At 43.5% G+C, this 17,677-nt stretch overlaps 1 protein-coding gene across 4 annotated transcripts in view; it reads left to right on the top strand.

Moving 5' to 3' along the window:
* Window positions 1-17,677, top strand: part of agbl5 (AGBL carboxypeptidase 5) — a 138,944-nt gene that overhangs the window by 84,097 nt on the left and 37,170 nt on the right. For all 4 annotated transcript variants that reach the window (XM_041187595.1, XM_041187594.1, XM_041187591.1 and 1 more), the window contains one exon: window positions 15,410-15,519. In XM_041187595.1, coding sequence (XP_041043529.1) covers window positions 15,410-15,519 — 110 coding nt within the window. The remainder of the gene's footprint in view (window positions 1-15,409; window positions 15,520-17,677) is intronic.

Genomic DNA, 17,677 nt, shown 5'->3' with positions numbered 1-17,677 from the left:
CCATTATTTGCATATTATCATGTAGGTGACGGATGATGTTTGTGAACTTAGTTGGGCATCCATATTACTGTTGAACCTTCTAAAGGTCAGTTCAATTCACTGAGTCAAAGATTTTGTGAGGTTGAAGAAAGTCATGTAAAAAGGGACATTCTGCTCTTTGCACTTTTCCTGAAGTTGAAATGTTGCTCAGCTGGTGGGTCAGAAACCACACTGGGATTCCTAAGAGAACCTCCTCTGCAATTGGCATGAGGCGATTAAGAAGTAACCTAGCTTCGACTTTGCCAACAGTTGAGAGTAATGCTACGTCCAAGTAATGACTATTGTTCGACTTGCCTTCTTTCTTGAAGATTGTGATCATCATGGCATCGCTATGGTCACTTGGAATTTTCTGCCAGAGCTTCACAAGTAGGGCATGTTTCTGAGTGATCAGTATGTTTCCTCCATGTTTCAGTACTTCCGCAGGGATCTTGTCAGATCCATAAGCTTTGTTGATTTTCAACTGGTTGACAGCCATTATCACTTAGTCAAGTATGGGATCATTGTCTAGCTCACTAATGGATAACTCCCCAGAAAAGCAACTTGCCCATCAGACAGCCAAAGCTGAAGTTCAAAATAAACCCACAATTTGAAAAACAAATGTTGGACAGAGAGGGCTGAGGAAATTCGACTCCTCGCTGATGGGCATGACACACACAACTTTTTCAAGGCAACAAAAGAAATCAGTGGGCTTCCCAGCACATGGACCAACACCAGTAAGATCCAAAGATGGCAAGGCTCTCCTCAAAGACACAGAGTAGGTCGTGAGGAAACTCTCCTCAATATTTATTGGAAAAAGCACTTTGTAGAACTACCCAATCTGAATTCCATGGTGGAGACACACCTGCTGAAGAAGCTCCTACATCATACAATTAGACTAGCACTGAGTTTCTATTGTATTGTGATGATTTTTTTTCCTGTCTTGTTTCTCTTTCATCCTTTGTTTTCACACGGCAGCTATTCATTGTCCTGCCATTCAGACCTCCTCTAGACACATCTTTTATTTATTTATTTACTTACTTGTGTTCCATTCCAACTCCCTTTGGCCTAGCACCATGAACTCTTTTGTCATGTAATCTCTCCTGCCCACACCCTATCACAGACCTTCCATTTTGTCCTTTCATCCACTTTTTCACTTGCTTAAAAGCTATTACATTTCTAACTTCTCAGTTTTGATGAAAGGTCACAGACTTGAAATGTTCGGCTGAATTTTCCCAGCCATGTGACAACAGGCTGGGAGGCAGAAGGGCCGGTAATATGGCGAGGAAAAGGCATCGGGAGGGCAACCAAACTACTTCTTGCCACCATGACATATTACTAGCAAGAACCTCAGTAGCCAAGTGAGCCACTTAAGGGCCCAATTAAAGGCTGTCAGCTCTGAATGCAGATGGTTTTATTAGCCACAACTAGACAGTCACAGTGTCATTACAACCCAGAAGGAGGCCATTTAGCCTATCAAGTACATGCCAGAGAGAGAGAACATTATTTGAGATAGGTAATAAATCGTGTTGAGAACTTTCTTTGGCTTGAATTTTCATACATCAAATCCAGTTTTCTTGTGCCATTAGTAATGGTTGCAATGGCACTTATTCCATCTTATAAAAGAAGTAAATTTGGAAAAAGATGACATCACTGTTTCATGCAGCTTTGGCCTGAGTTAGCCTTTTAGGCAAAACATTTCTCAAGAAAGGAACCCAATGGTTGAAGAGACATAAAATTCAGAACTGAACATTGTGAATTGCTACTCCTACACAAGAGTACAGTAAATTTCATGTTCTAACAGTTCTCTCAGGAATGATCAGAATAAGCCACTTTATGTAGCTTTTTCGCACTACTTTGGGTATGTGTCAAAAATTTCATTGGTAAGACCTTGATAGGAGGTCACTTGCTTTTTCTAGACTGGGAAGTAGGGTTTTAACCTTAACCCTCCTGCTCTGCCTTGGAGTTGCCAGAACTGAAAAAATCTCCCATACACTGCAGAAACATCATGAGAGCATAACAAAACATTGATTGAAAAGCTGTTTGGCTTGTGGTTGATGAATTATGCAATTGGATAACAAAGATCTGTTTGCTTTCCAATTGGATGAGAAGGCAGTGCACAGTGAGGATGGACATGATGGGCAACCAATGACAGGAGTATGGGGTTGAAACAGTTGTTACTTTCTGGTACACATACAGCTGGAGTTGGCAATCCTTCTGGGAAGGGGGAATATGGAGAGTGTCAAATATTAAGTCAGGTTTCAAAAGGTGTTATTTTCAAAATAAAATAACATTGTCCAAGAATATCAACATCATTATGGTGAGAAGTTAAGCAGGTGGGGTGCCATGTGGAAAATGTAACTGCAAAAGACCGAAGGACTTTTCCTGTTCTTGATAACGCATGTTCTTAAATTGTTTTATGACAAAGAGCATAGATTCACATGTTGTGTCTAGAATCCCTCCTGCACCGTGCCACCCCACCCCTGGACCAAGCTGATGCAATGCCATTTTCTTTATTACTTCCTTCACTTTTGTGGGCCAGATACCAGGTCAAAACCACATAAGGTTGATCAAATTAAGTAACTAAATGCTACTTATGAGACTTAAGACTAATTATGTTGGAACCAAACTCTCCAGTATGGGGTGCCCAAGTTGTAGCATGGCATTCCTTTGATGTGGCTTGTGAAACCCACGTAAGGTTCCTTTCTTTGCACAAAGCTGATTTTCATTTCAACTCTGAAGGTTAGAATGCGAGTAAAGGCTGACTTTAAGCTTCAAAATTCAACATCCTTGCTCTGATATATCAATTAGTCATTATGATGAATATTCTTTCTTCCTTTGGGAAACTCATTTATAAGAATTAAAAGTGGACATAGGGCACATTTATGTATTAAATGACAAACAATTGGCATTTTAGCAACATTTTGATGCTTTGGTATAAAAATACTTAATGGATGTAAAACAGTAGTGACTTGTTATATAAATAGACAAGAAATGTTATTTGGATGCCCTGCAATTGACAGAGAAGACACTGTCACATTGATTACTTATGCATTTAGTGAACATACTAATAACTTCTTCAGGAGAAATGCTATATTTAACACAAAAGACCCCTTCAGATGAAACATCTGACTGGATTGTTTTTTTAAGTAAGTCCAGGGCTACCTATTTCACCTTTTACCTTTTCTATCAGATGGATTATCTAGAAATAGTTATTTTCTTCAGAAAAGGAAGGAAATTGGAAATTTGAGGTAGACAGCAAACTTTAATGAGAATATAGTTCAATAACGGGAGATACCCACTACAATTTACAATCTCTCATTCCTTTATTTTGATATGCTTTAATCCCAAAAACGCCACTTATCCTAATGGCTTTTAATCGGTTTTCAGATTACTTTCCCTTTATTCGAGACTGCATTTCCTCCTATCAGACAGAAGAAACAGATCCGGGGTATAGCAACAGATTTTTTAAAGCAGGAGTTTGTATGGGTGAAAGGAACTTTGAAAGGGCAAATAGTATTCTGGGTTTTAAATTGTAGGGCAAGGGGTGGCTGATGAATCTAACTATGTGTTGGAGTACTGCCTGCAACTCTGATCATAGTAAAAAAACTTTTGAGTCACAGAAAAGATGTGTAGATTTTCTAAGATAATGTGCCAAAGTCACAGTAATGAACAATGTCAGTTGTGACTTTGATTATGCTGTTTCAGTGCTGTGAACGAGGCAGTAACTACAGGGTAAGAAAGATTGACAACAAATTGGGAGGCAATGTCATCTTTAAGGAGAAAATGGATATTGGGAATGGAGTGCAGTTGACATGGACAGAGGGGCTGAGGGCGTTTTTAAATGAAGGGGACAATATCTCAGGAGAGGGAACCATTTACAATATCAGCTGGCATGGGTTCCAGAAGGGCAGTGGAAATAGGGGCAAGGGAGCAGGAGGTGGGTCCCTTGGCCAGAAAAGGACACACGGGGACAGAGACATGGGTTCAACAACAGGACAGGGAGGAGGCATGGGGGGGATGTTTGGTTTGGTGAGCTGGGGAGTGGGAACAAGAACATCACAAACTGCTGAACAGCATGTCCCAATCTTAGTGACAAAGGCTCATGAGTTCTTTGCACTGTTCGTTGGAGGTGAGGGTAACAGGGTATGGAAGAGGGGGGTTAAGGAAATGGCTGGTAATAAAGAAAATGTTTGCTCTCTGATGATCCTGAAGCATTGGGCAGATTTTGCAGAAGAGAGTGAAGTCCAGTAGCACTTGATATAATCCAGCAAGACCTGTTGATGGCTGATTATGCCAGTGGCCTGACAGATATACTCAAGTCAATGTGCCTTGCATTTGGAAGAGTGAAGATAGCCGTACATGCGTAAGGGCTAGATGGGAGACAGTAAAGGTTATTTTTTTGTGGGGGGGGCGCAGGGGGAACAGGTGGGAACAAGTGTATTAAAGATGGAGGTGAGGGAGTGGCTGAGGGGAACAAGAGCTGCAGAAGTATCATGGCAGTTAGAGTTTGAAAGTGCAATTGTAAATGATCTGGGAGAGATTTTTTTCCCCCAGGGAATAGTGCAGAAGGAAGTGGGGTTGGAATGGGACTGGCTAATGTAGGTAGCTAGAGTTACAAGGAAGTAGACTGGTCAATGATTAAGTCGAGGGAAGTGGCCGTGAATACAAGTAGGAAAGTTTATATAGATGGAGAGGACATCATGGGGAGAAACTTGGATGGAGGCTTGTGGAAGTAATACTCAAGGATTTTAAAGGAAGGTGAGAGAGTTTTAACACACTGAGATGTTCTGAGGGAAGAAATCAGTGGGTGACATGGTGGCACAGGCCACATGGACCTCACAATATTTTGGGAAGGGCAGGCAGTGAGGCTTTAGCAAATGGCAAAATACCTTAACCCAGAGCCAAGTTTCACTAAAAGCCAGTATGTCAGCCCATTCTTCCACAATAAGGTCATAAGGACAAGGACATTGTTGTGAATAAATGAATGTTTTAGATAGATTGATCCTTCAGCATTCAAACGTGGGTGTGTATTTGTAGTTGGGAAGAATTGGATCGAAAGTAGGTTGTTGAGGTTATCCCCCAGCAGGAGCATTGAGTGGGGAGTACAGTGAATGAGGAAGATGAGGCAACTGGCATTGAGGCTCAAAAGAAATAAGAGGATGCCTCAATAGGCAATTTGGAGAGTGTGAAGAGAAGAACATAGGATGTCTGTGATTATTCAAGGGGAATTCAAGACTCTGATAACTGCACAAGAACAAGAGTAGTGGTATTGAGTTGGGATTGTGGGGCAAGAGGGGAGGAATGAAAGGTGGTATGACAATGACAAGAAGGGGAAGAGAAAAGAGATGAGTATGAGAGTATCCAATTGAAGGAATGTCATGTAATCTGCTTTAAAAGTCTATAATGCTAAATGGACATGTTATTATTGGGGGTGGGGTGGGGGTCACCAATAACTTCTCAAAACTTTGATTTCTTAATCATCTTGCTTAATTTAATCTGCAGTTTATATTCTGATATAAATTGACTCCCATCAGTTTGTTTGGCATGGATGCCACTGAGGTGCTGACATTTAGGCAGACCAAATATTTCTTATGAACTTTGACACTCGTCCAGAGCCGCAATCTTGTTCTCGATCAACTTTTCTCCCATAGATCCTTATTTTCGTGAAGGAAGTGGGAAGTGGGAGTCTGGAATGTTCCCGACTCCACGAACCCATCTACGTTCAGGAGGTCTCCACCTGCCATATTTCCGTTCTGAAAGCAGGGGTGGAATGGCGACCAGATGGTGAGGTTGGCAAGTTAGAAGTCCTGCTTTAGATTACAAGGACATTGACCCCATTGTAAACATGACTGTTAGGTCTTCACCTCGCCCTCATATTCCCCTCATGCCCCTCATATTTCTCATGGCCCCTTCATGCCCCCTCATCTCCCATGCCCCTCCACACCCATTTTTCCGGTATCTACTGTGGGTAGAACCAAAGAGCAATTGGCAACTCTGGAAATTCTTTGAACTGTTCCTGAAACTGATACAATAATCAAAGAGACTTAAAAAATCTTTGAAAAAATCTGCTCACCTTACAACTTCCTAAAATCACAACCATGCATAGTGTCAATGGAAAAAAACACTTTAATCCACTTCACACCTCCTAGTCTGTGTAAACAAAAACACAAGCATTGAAGAAAGAGCAGCTTATTATAAAGCATTAAAAATGTCAATGAAATAAAGCTATCCAACATTGCCTTAAGGGCTAAGTCCATTAACCATTCTTGAATCTCAGCCAAGTATTCATAAAGCCATTTGGCATCTGTATCAACAAAGCAGATGGCCAGGCATCTATTTTTCCAGTTGGGCTCATTATGAATGTTTGGCTGAGTTCCAAGAATGGTTAATGAATTCAACCTTTTAGGAAATATTGATACAGCTGGTAATAACCTGATTTTTTTAAAGTGTTTTTTTCAATGCCTGTGTGTTTATTACACAGGATAAGAGGTTTGAAGTGGATGGAAGCTTTTTGTCATTAACACTGCTATGAAGCTGGTAAGGGTGGGAGCGCTGCGTGTGGGCTGGCTACCCAGACCCTTATCCTGTGCCAGTAAAAATTGCTGGAATTTGCAATGTGGGCAATCCTATATTCGGGTCCCGTTCACCATTTTAAAGGCCTCCCACCTTGGCCCAAGTCCACAAAAATTTGGCTTATAGAATCTGTATCATTGTGACCTCCATTTTTTTTTTAAAGAATGGATATATTTTTGGCTCTTGTGTCTGTCTGCAGAATTTGAAGGGCTTCAAGCTTCATTCAGTGGATCTTGCTATATTTTCTCAGAAACTTAAGTTGGGCTATCACATTGGAAGATCTTGGTAAAAATTCCTTCAACTTCCGCCTCTCGTTTTGACGTTTTTAGCTAATGCTGCATCCCTTGGATGGTATGTTTTATTAACCTTTTTACGGCCAACATGCGATACAAAACAGGCTAAAGATTTTTACAATTTTGGATAATTTTTATTAGGTAATAAAATAAAACCAAAATGAGATTGGCATGGATGCAGTGATGGGAAAAAATAATGAAACCAGCCTCCAAGGCAGGTGAAATCTGAGTCAACTTTTGAAAGCAATCCCATTTCTAAAGAATGCAGTACAAAATGGGATTGTGTTACATATGGATGGTTGCCAGGAAAACGTAAAGCCCCACCTGAGCTATATCCATTTTCAAAGTACAGGGTTCCCTTTATCCTCCAATGACATAGAACCCGTTCTGACTAGACACTGTGAGAACATAAAATTTGGAATAAGATCACTGATCCATCAAGCCTGTTCCTTCCACACACTATGATGTGCACTATCATAATGCCACTCAGAATTTCTTCAAAACTTTTCACTGACCTTCAAAGCCAATCAAGCAAAACTCCTGAATATTTATCACAGCTCCACCTCCCCAACAATTAACTTTGGCTCATTAATTTTCACATCATAAGTTATTTTCACTTCTGATAACGCTACAACTTTCAGTCCAATTTCTAACCAGATATACATCAGCCCTCTTTTGAAGTCTTTAAGTAATACTCTATTATATTGTTGGCAGCCTGTTACACGCACACACATGGCAATTATAACATGGGAGTAGACTGTTCAGTCTAACTACTCCCTGTCAGTCTTTATCCTCCAAATGACCAGTAGTCCTTATTTCAAGGACTTGTCTGTTGCTGAGTGTCTTTATTCCTCTTATCTTTCAACCACCCATTCAACCTATTCATAAATGTTAACAGGGACCAGACTTTTATGGTGTGGGCTCAGAGGGGCAGTTGCCAATTAAAACCCACCCAGTGTAAGACATGACAGTGGCAATGGAGAAGGGGCAGGCGGGGGGTCGGGGGTGGGATCTCAATGTCCACTGGGTCCAATGGCGACCCGGCGGCCGATTCAGAAGTGGCTGCGGCAGCCACGCAACGGCTGCTATTGAAGCAGACCCACCTCATCACGGAGCCCGTTACTGGTGAACACGGCAGGCAGGAGGGCAGGTCGGGGGGTGCAGTCGACCCTGCGTTATCCTGATGAGCATCTCGCTGCCCTCCTGGAGGAGTTGGCAACACGGAGGGAGGTCCTTGTCCCCAGGGATGGGAGGAGGAGGAGGCCCCACCCCCCCATCCACCTCACCAAAAATGCCTGGGAGGAGGTGGAATCCAGGGTCAGCTCCCATGATGGGGTGCGGTGCACACGGGTGCAGTGCTGGAAGCGGTTCAATGATCTCCTGCAATCGGGAAGGGTGAGTATCGTGTTGGCCTGGGTCACTTAGCACAGCAGTTAGGAGTTCACCCCGCCTCCCCTTGGACCTCGGAGGTCTTAAAGCGTGAGTGGCCGATGCCAATGAGGCAGCACCTGGGCAAGGGGGGGGTGAACCCTGGCTGCTTGGAATGAGTGTCTTGAGGCTCCAGGGTCACAAATCAGCTGAGCCCTGTGAAGTGTTCCTCAGGTGGGGTTGGCCAGGCTGCAGTGGGGCTGGAGGTAGAGAGTGGACTAATCAATGCTCCTCTATCCTTTCAGGAGAAAACATCCCATAACAATGCAGAGAGGTCGCGGACTGGTGGAGGACAGGCCCACCTACTAATCCTAACGCGATGTGAGCAGGAGGCCCTGGAGCTGGAGAGGCGCCATGCGCCTATTCAACTGGCCGCGGAGAGGTTAGGGTGCCACAGGGAGGTAAGAGTGCAGTGCACTGAGGCCAGAATGTCTGTAATAGCAACCATTCCACTGTAGTCTCTATATTGACGTGAGCCTCGAATACGGAATCCCCATGGATAATGGAAAGACGAGGGCACCCTGATCCGGGTGCCAGGCATGCACAGTAACAAATACATGTCCTTGTTCTTCCAGCAGCCCATCGAGGTGAGGAGCCTGAAGGTCCACCACTGACCCCAGAGGACAGCAACGACTGAAATGCACCAATGTCACATCCTCTCAGCCAAGCAGGCACCAGCGCAGATACCAGCACCATGGGCATTACATTGGCAGCTAGTATCTTGGTGCACATCGGTGAGGGCACTTCACACTCGTTTGAGGTGCAGGCAGAGGCAGAGAGTGCCCAGAGCACTGGCTGTCAGAGGACTGCTGGGGACCAGGAACATGCTCAGTCGGTGGCTGATGAAGGATGGGTCTCTAGAGTCATCCCTGAGGCAGCAGATGCTGGAAGTTCAGCAGGGTGTGCGGGAGGATCTGGCGGAGATACATGAGGGAATGCATGCCATGGTCTCTGTGATGGAGGAGTCCATGCGGAGCATGTGCAATGCAGTGACCCTCATGACTGAGCGCAATGCCTCCTCCGTGGAGAGAGTGGCACCTCTCATGGGGAGGCTCCTCCAGGAGCTGAATCAGGGGTTCCTGGGGTTGCGCTCGGACCTGCAAGCCCTCACATTGGCAATGACCTCAGGTGGTCAGTATCAGTGTGGGAAATGGATTGGGCACCCAGTATCCCAGCTAGGTGCCCATCCATCAATGGTGAACAGGGAGGTCCAAAGCAACCTGACATTGGCGCATGAGCTGCTTGTTGTCTCTGTGGGCTCCTCTCAGGGGGCTCCAGATGAGGGCAGCAGCTCCTCTGCCCCTCTGCCAGTGACCGTGGCATCCGATGAGGCTGCGGTGACTGGGGAGATGCCAGCCATGGCACTGGCCGTTCCCTCCCGGTCAGGGCCAGCAGTGGATGTCCGCCAAGGTCATCAAGGCCAACAGGACAGCAGAGTGAGCAGGCTGTCTCCAATGCCAGTGACAGTGAGGGGGGAGCACCTAGACGTAGCACCCACAAACGAAAACCTAAAGCACCTTAGGCACAACATGGACTTATCACTTTTACATTAAATATTATTTAGTATGATGGACAACACCAATCAATCTAATTTTTATTATGTATGCCAGGCACCACAACATTAAATGTGTTTCTGTTCAACAAGCCTCTGAGTGCTTCATTAATTCTGCAGGTGCAGGATAACCCATGATGGTATGTGACTTGTTTGTCATTGAGCTTTATTGAAATGTCGTTCCTGTCAGGTATCGAGTATGGAGCCTGCAGCCCTGGCATGTGGTGGTGGTTCTTATTTGATAGGCGAGCTGAAGGACCGTTGGATCAAAGTGTCCCAGGTGTCCCTACCTCCCTGGAAGTTGCCCTTGTTGGCGCCAACCCCTTCAGCATTCTCCTGACCATCCTCCTCCTCGGACGGGGACGAGTCACTACTGGACTCATCATCTGCAGCCAGAGCAGCTGCGTCAACATCTTCCTCCACCGCGTCCCCCCTTTTCAGCACCAGACTGTGGAGAGTGCAGCATGCAACCACTATCACTGAGACATGATCTGGGGGGTACTGGAGTGCGCCCCCTGAACGGTCCAGGCATCGGAAGTGCATCTTGAGAAGACCAATGGTTCTCTCTATCACAGCCCTTGTGGTGCCGTGGCTCCTATTGTACCGCTGCTCAGCTTCTGTTCTTGGATCGCAGAGAGGCATCATGAGCCACCTTCTGAGGGGATAGCCCTTGTCACCCAGCAGCCATCCATCCAGCCGGGCTGGAGCACCAAAGAGCCCCGGCGCTTGGGAGTGTTTGAGGATGTAAGTGTCATGGGAGCTGCCTGGGTACCTTGCACAGACTTATAGAATCAGCATCCTGTGGTCACACACTATTTGCACATTCATGGAGTGGAAGCCCTTCCTGTTGACGAAGGCACCGGGCTCACCTGCTGGCGCCTTGATGGCCACATGTGTACAGTCTCTAGCACCCTGGACACAGGGGAAGCCAGCAATGGCCGTGAAGCCTCTGGCTCGCTCTGGTTGGTCTCGTCCGTGGGGTAGTGAATGATAATCAATGTACACCTGAACAGAGCGTCTGTCACCACCTTGACACAGCTGATTGGGCGACTCCACAAAGATCACCCACTGACCCCTGGAAAGAGCAGGAGGTATAGAAGTTGAGGGCCACTGTGACCTTCAGCACCATTGACATGGGGTGTCCACCCACACAGTCGGAGCTGATCTCAGGGCCGATCTGCTGACAGATGGAGGTCACTGTCTCCCTTGAGAGACGGAGCCTCCTTTGACACTGCACCTCGGACATATTGAGGTAGCTGCATCGCCGCCTGTAAACCCTGGCAGCAGGATAGTGGCATCTTCTGCGGCCCCTTCCACCTTGAACTTCCTGTTGGCTCTGCGCCCCTTGTGCCTGCGCCTCTCCTCCCAAAGGTGGCTCCCCTGGAGGCTGAATAGGGTCATCTGGCCTCCTCTCCCTTCTGGCCCTCTCTCCCTCCTCAGAGGAGGTGCCTCCAGTGGAGACCACAATCCCCATCACCAGGGTAAGGGAAGGCTGTCTGATACCTGGAAGGCCCCAGGTGTTATGACTCCTCTGGTGTCCTGAACTGAAGCTTCTTATTTCTGTCAAAGCAGCTCTGAAGCGAAATGAAGTTGTCCTGTTCACACAAGTAAGAAGCAGCAACTTGTAATCTAAAGTACAAACAACCCGCATTCAGGAGCCCACTCACCCCTCTTACCCCGCCCGTGGATGAGATTTTTGAAAATGTGGCCTACCCGTTGCGCCCTTGCGAGACTCTGAAAATCGCACGGGCTACGTAGCCTTCCAGACAATTGGTGCCTCAAGGGCCTTAACTGACCCGTTCATTAATGGTGGGTGCACCCCTGTTTTCATCGTACACCTGCCTAACCATATTACGCTCAGGCGTGTCGGACGTGCGCCTGCATGCCCAATGTAAAATTCTGGCCAGGGTCTCTGTATTAATCGCTAACTCCAATAACGCAGTCCACAACCTCTCAATCCTCTATGAAAGGTTTTCCTGCTTTGTCATTTTTTTTTTGCATTTAATCTTAAATCAATTTCTTCTTATTCTAGATTTATCAACTAATGCTTTTACCTCCTCTGTTCCATTGCTTTATAACTTTAAACACCTTTATAAAACCCTCTCTCCTTACAAAAACAGTCCCAATTTTACAAGTCTTTTGCACATTTCTATTTCCTCATACCGAGTAGTATCCTAGTAAATCTGTGCTGAAACCTCTCTAATGCCCCAAAGTCCTTCCTATAGTATGGAGGTCAAAACTCCATTGAATACTCCGGTTGTGGTCTTATTAAACTTTGTACAGATACGCCATTACCCCTCAATTTTTATATTCTATAATTCTTGCCGTAAAACTCGATTTTCCATTAGCTTTCTTGATGGCCTTGTTCACTTGAGTCACTGCTTATGTCTTGTGAATGGAAACTACCAATTCCCTTTGCTCTTCCACAGCATCCACTTCATCTCCAATTCAAAGGACGATTCTTCCTACTTGTTAGCAGAATGTAGCATTTCACAATTAGCCAAATTAAATGCTATCTACCTCCTATTTGCACATTTCGGCATTTCCTTGCAGCTTCCTTTGGTCCACAGAATGATTTACTCTGCTTCCTATTTTAGTATTTTATGTTGAAGACCACCACCCGTGTGCGTAAATCCAAATTGCTGAACATGGACTGCAGCAGTTCAAGAAGGCAGCTCACTACCAGCAAGGCCAGTTAGGGGAGAGGTAATAAAAGCTGGCTTAGCCAACAACACCCACATCCCATGAACAAATAAAAAAATATAATTGGTCCCAGAAGAGAACCTTGTGACACGCAGTTAGCCACTTTGTATTTTACTGTGCCAACCGGCCACATATTCTTTCAGTTTTAGTTTGTTTCTAATCTATTTATCCACCATTTCTTTCAACCTGAAATAGTCTCATTTTTTCACAAAAATAGGTCACCATCACATTACTATTTGTGGGAGTTGGCCATGTTTCCCACATTTATAACGGTGACTACGTTTCAAAGTACTTCATTGGCTGTAAAGTGCTTTGGGATATCTGGTGGCTGTGAAGAGCTCTGTAAATGCAAGTCTTTTCTTTTTTTTCCCCGGTACATATTTATTTTGGAACCTCCTTTTAAAAAATATGCCATTGTTGATCTGTCTTGCGGCTAGTTAACTGCTCGTTTCTCCAGAGTTTGCCCTATTTAGCCTGGTGCCCTTGTTATTATGCTAACATTTCCCTTCCTATTTGAACTTTAACCATCATTATATTACTACTCCTAAGATTTAGTTCATCTTCATTCCTTCCTCCTTGTGTGCTCTACCTGAAGGCAGGTCATTGGTTCTTTGTCTGCTGATCCTTCATCTTGAGCTATTCTTCCTCGGCAGCTTTTGTCAGTGGTGGTTTGCCATTGCCTTTCACTCTCAAGGGCAGGGCAAGGAGGCAAGCCCAAAGTTCACCTCAGCCAGAGCAGGAATCAAACCCACGTTGTTGGTACTAATCTGAACCACATGCTAGCCGGTTGGCCAACAGAGCTAAGGTCATCTCTTTAGTTCATCTCCCTAATCTATTTACTTGCTCTTAACTAGACTTAGCAATGTCTCTCCCGTTTAGGGAATATGAACATACTACCTGATGAAGCAGCCCTGCGCACAATTTAGGAATTCCTCTTTCTCTGTTTCCTCCTAGACCCTGATCTATATACTGTTTTAAAAAATATATTATTTAGATTCATCATTTCACAATTCATAGCACATTAGTACATTAGTTTTTTTTTAGTTCTGGATTTAAAATTGGGGCATAAATAACCCACATCTAAACTTTGGTATGCCTGTGACACTATCTTTGTATATGCAAAGTATTAATGAATAAGCACCAAAGCTCTGTGGTGTCAGCCACATTCTATGTTTCTTCAAAATGGAATATTTAAATATCATACTAAGGGCAGTCACCTAGATTTTTGGTAGTTTTATGCTGAGCTATAAGGGTGTACACTACAATTACCAACGCTAATTTCTTTTTAAGTTAAAAGGAGATTGCATAATTACTACAAAGCTCCATTGACCAAAGCACTTTTAAAGCAACATTATGTTGGATATTGGCCTAACCTAATTTATGTGGAGCGTAAGTTATGCTTGACTACCAAATGTTCTGGTGGTTTAAGTGTCAACTAGATTGCTAAGTGAACTGCATGTATGTCACTAAGTTCAAACCAAATATGATGTCTTTCTCTCACTTTATTGCAGTTAAGATATCAATATTCCAAAAGTTTTTCTATGTCTCATGATCTGATATGAACATTGATTGTTTTGTGGAGCCACTCAAGGATTATTTTTGAATGTCGAAAGAATATGTAGGAGCTTCTGGATATACAATCCAACTTTGTTCCTTGGAAATAAACAGTGATTCATGAAAAATATCCACTCTCTATGGTGAAATCCCTTTAAAAATTAAAGTAGTTATTTGCAGTAATCCTGACACTTTTGCTACGTATTGGCATTTTGGATTAAGCTATTAATAGATAAATGCAGTTTGCTAGGACATTTCTGTTTCCCTGACAAACATACCAATCCCTCCTAGTAAAATAAACCATTTGAGGAGAATGAATGAAGAAAAGTAGGATATTCACCAAACACAAAATTCCCCTTATTCTTTAACTGAATCATTACAGATCAACTTCCTTGTTTGTCTCCTTTATACTTCCTGATGTACTGACTTCTCTGTTTACAACATTTTTAATCTTTAGTGTTAAAAAGGTAGCAATGAATTGGGAAAAGCTTGAATGTCTCTTATGGAAGTAGGTTTCTTTCTGAAAATGCATCTGTGAACTAAAGATCTGTGTCTGTAACATTTCAATGATTCCCTTCCATTAGACATGCTTGGTCCCATTGAAATGAATAGAATATCAAACTGATGGTGGAAAATAGTAAATTTTCAGGATCATGTTACACCCAAACTGTAGTGTAGCTTAGAAACTTTTGCAGCATTAGCTTTGATCACATTTTGTAAAGAATGTTCCTGCAAATATTACACAAGCAAGGTTCTCTATTGGTATTTTATGTGTGAATGAGAATCATGTTCTTCCCTGTTTTCCTGATGTTCTCATGGTGGCATTGCAACAAGACCTCTTCCTATGCAGCTCAGAGCCCATCATTAGAGTGTATATGACAAGGGCTAAGAACCATCTCAATGCCAGTGTATGCAGGCTAGCAACGTAGTTACGCACTTTCTTTCTTGTTCGGACTTTTCCCATTGAGTTGAAACAGAAAAGTGATTTGTTTAGTTTGGAAGTAACACATTTGTTGAATGAAATTACTAACCTAGTGCAAAGAATAAACAATATCTCAAGTGTGACTATTGGCAGAAGAATTGATCTAATTGAAAATACTGACGCTTCCTGAAACTCATTGCCCTTCAGGAGTTGTAAAGGCAAGAAATGGGGGGGCCAAGTTAATTTCCTGAAATGTATTCTTTCAAGTCTGAAGGGCAATACAATTGCATGGAACAAATAAACTGATGAAGATATTAAAACCTGCATTGTGCTGAAGGCTTATATTTACAAATATTAACATTTTAGGGTTCAAAGGCATGTCTGGTGCACTTAAAAATGGCATTTCTCAAGAATTATTAGAACATTCTCAGCCATTGGAAAATAGTACAGATGCTGGAAGGAAAATTCAACTGCAGGTACGAAGCAACTATTATTTAATTCTCTGAGTGATGTGAAAAAATACTTTGATAAGTCTGAGATTAGGAACTAAAATATTGTCTTGTTCAAAACCTTGTTTGACAAACGTACTTTGTTCTGACTTTTAACCACAGTAGAGAAATATAGTTAGACTCATAGTATAAGAAATGTTTTTTTAGAATATTTTGCCAACTAATATACTTATCCTTAAGAACCTAATGACTTATCATGAAAATAATATTTGTAAAAACTGATGCAATATAGCCGTTAAAGATTTGATATTTCTGGATTCCTTCCTGCCTCAATTCCTTTACACAGTAATCCTATCCCCTGCTACAAACATGAAAAAGCCACCAATATTGCCTTTTATTTTAACTGTGCATGTTTTGATATTCCCATTTAGCGCTGCTATACTTTCTCCCTCATTCACTCTCATCACTTTATATTCATCTGGCCTTTCTTCAGTATTTCAACCTTACAGCTTTATCTTTAAGTCCAGATCTATCCTTTCAAATGTTTATATTGAATCTGTTGTGGTTGCTATTTCCAATTTATTCTTCTCTCCTCGCTATCGAGTAAAATTTTAATATATATAAGATGGTGGCCCAGAAATTCGATCTCGTTGGAAAACTCACCCTTGCACAACCCATTAGTGCTTGTCTAAATAGCGCTTATTTACCTATCCTAGTGTTCCTACCAAATGTTTCCTCAATAGTTAAAGTTTAAGAGGTAGCAGTCTTCTGGGCTCCTATTGAAGACACCAAATGGTAGTGTTGAGCGACCTTGACAGCGTGACTGCGTAATCTTGACGTGGGTCTGGACAGTATTGCCTGGCACTTGTACAGTAGGTGCCGAGGAAGTTGACATGAGTGAAGACAGCCAGGTTTCTATCCCATTAAGTCAAATCACCCTCCTAGGATGACTCCTCAGCACTCCCAGATTCAGAGTGCAAGAGTGAGGTGATGTTTTGGAAACCTATGCCTAGAATGGCAACCAGAGCCTAAGTGGCAGTGAATGAACTTATTTGTCAATGTGTAATGCCATGGAAACTATCAGAACTTTAAGCCAATGCTTATTCAGGGTGGTTGCCACTGTCACACTTATGCAGCTGACCACTTGTTCCATGTTGGACAGAATAGTTTCCATGTTCTGCAAGAAGCCAACACAAGTTGAAACTAGAGTCCTCTATACTCTGAATCATTGTGTGAAATCTTTCTGGAAGACTTTCCAGGCATTACTTGGTGTATATGCGAGCCCTTGAAGTCAGCATGAGTTCTCTGCGGCAGAACTAATATGTACTCTTGCTCTCTGGCGTACTGGAACCTGTGATGTCCCACAGGCTGCCATAATTCCTACACATGTGTCAATGATTCACCACATGAAGACATGTCCTCCAACCTCCCCTCTGAATTATGTATAGTACAAGTCTCAGAACTGGTGTTTGATGGGCTCAGAGTGAGTGACAGCAGCAGATTTTTGCTCCAGAATGGACAAAGTTTGCAGGCAAAGTGTGCCCCAGGTATATGAGTCAGTGACTAGGCTTGTGACAGTTTTTTTTAAGAATATTGCTGACATGGTGGAATAGCTTGTATGTGGTGGAAAATTGAAGATCGCCATAGTTGTGGGAGTAGTTAGGCCAAAGGAGAATAGGAGGAGCAGAATGTGGAGTGAATTATGGCCAATGATTTCGGGAGAGTGAAGGGTAAGCGGAGGGGATAACTGCAAACAGTGAGGCTGCAGGAGGTGACAGGAGAGAGTAATAGATACGAGAGGTAAGAGTTTTACCTTGATAACTCTAAGGAGGTCATTGCAGCCTTGTCCTGGGAGCTAAGCTGCAGAGGTTCACCTCCTATGCCACCTCTTTTAACTTATGGTGGAATTGTTGCCTGAAGGGGCCAAGGCCTCCATAGCTCTGTCCATTGCCTGAACCAGTGCTTCTAAAGTGACCATGGAGAACTGAGGGCTCCGGTCTCTTACTCTTGCTACAATTTCTCTCCTTAGCAATGCTCCAGGATGTTGGCAATTATATTACATCACTTGTTGAAGAGATGCTGGCTGGCCTTAAGCGGTGTCAGTGAATCTCAAGCTCTGCCCCTACACCACTTACCCCATGCCTCCTCATGCGCCCCACCAAAACGAGCACTTAGCTAATGACTA

Source organism: Carcharodon carcharias, chromosome 5, assembly GCF_017639515.1.
Source record: "Carcharodon carcharias isolate sCarCar2 chromosome 5, sCarCar2.pri, whole genome shotgun sequence".
Lineage (NCBI taxonomy): Eukaryota > Metazoa > Chordata > Chondrichthyes > Lamniformes > Lamnidae > Carcharodon > Carcharodon carcharias.
The sequence above is the reverse complement of the archived record's forward strand: the minus strand, read 5'-3'. Positions and strand labels throughout refer to the sequence as shown.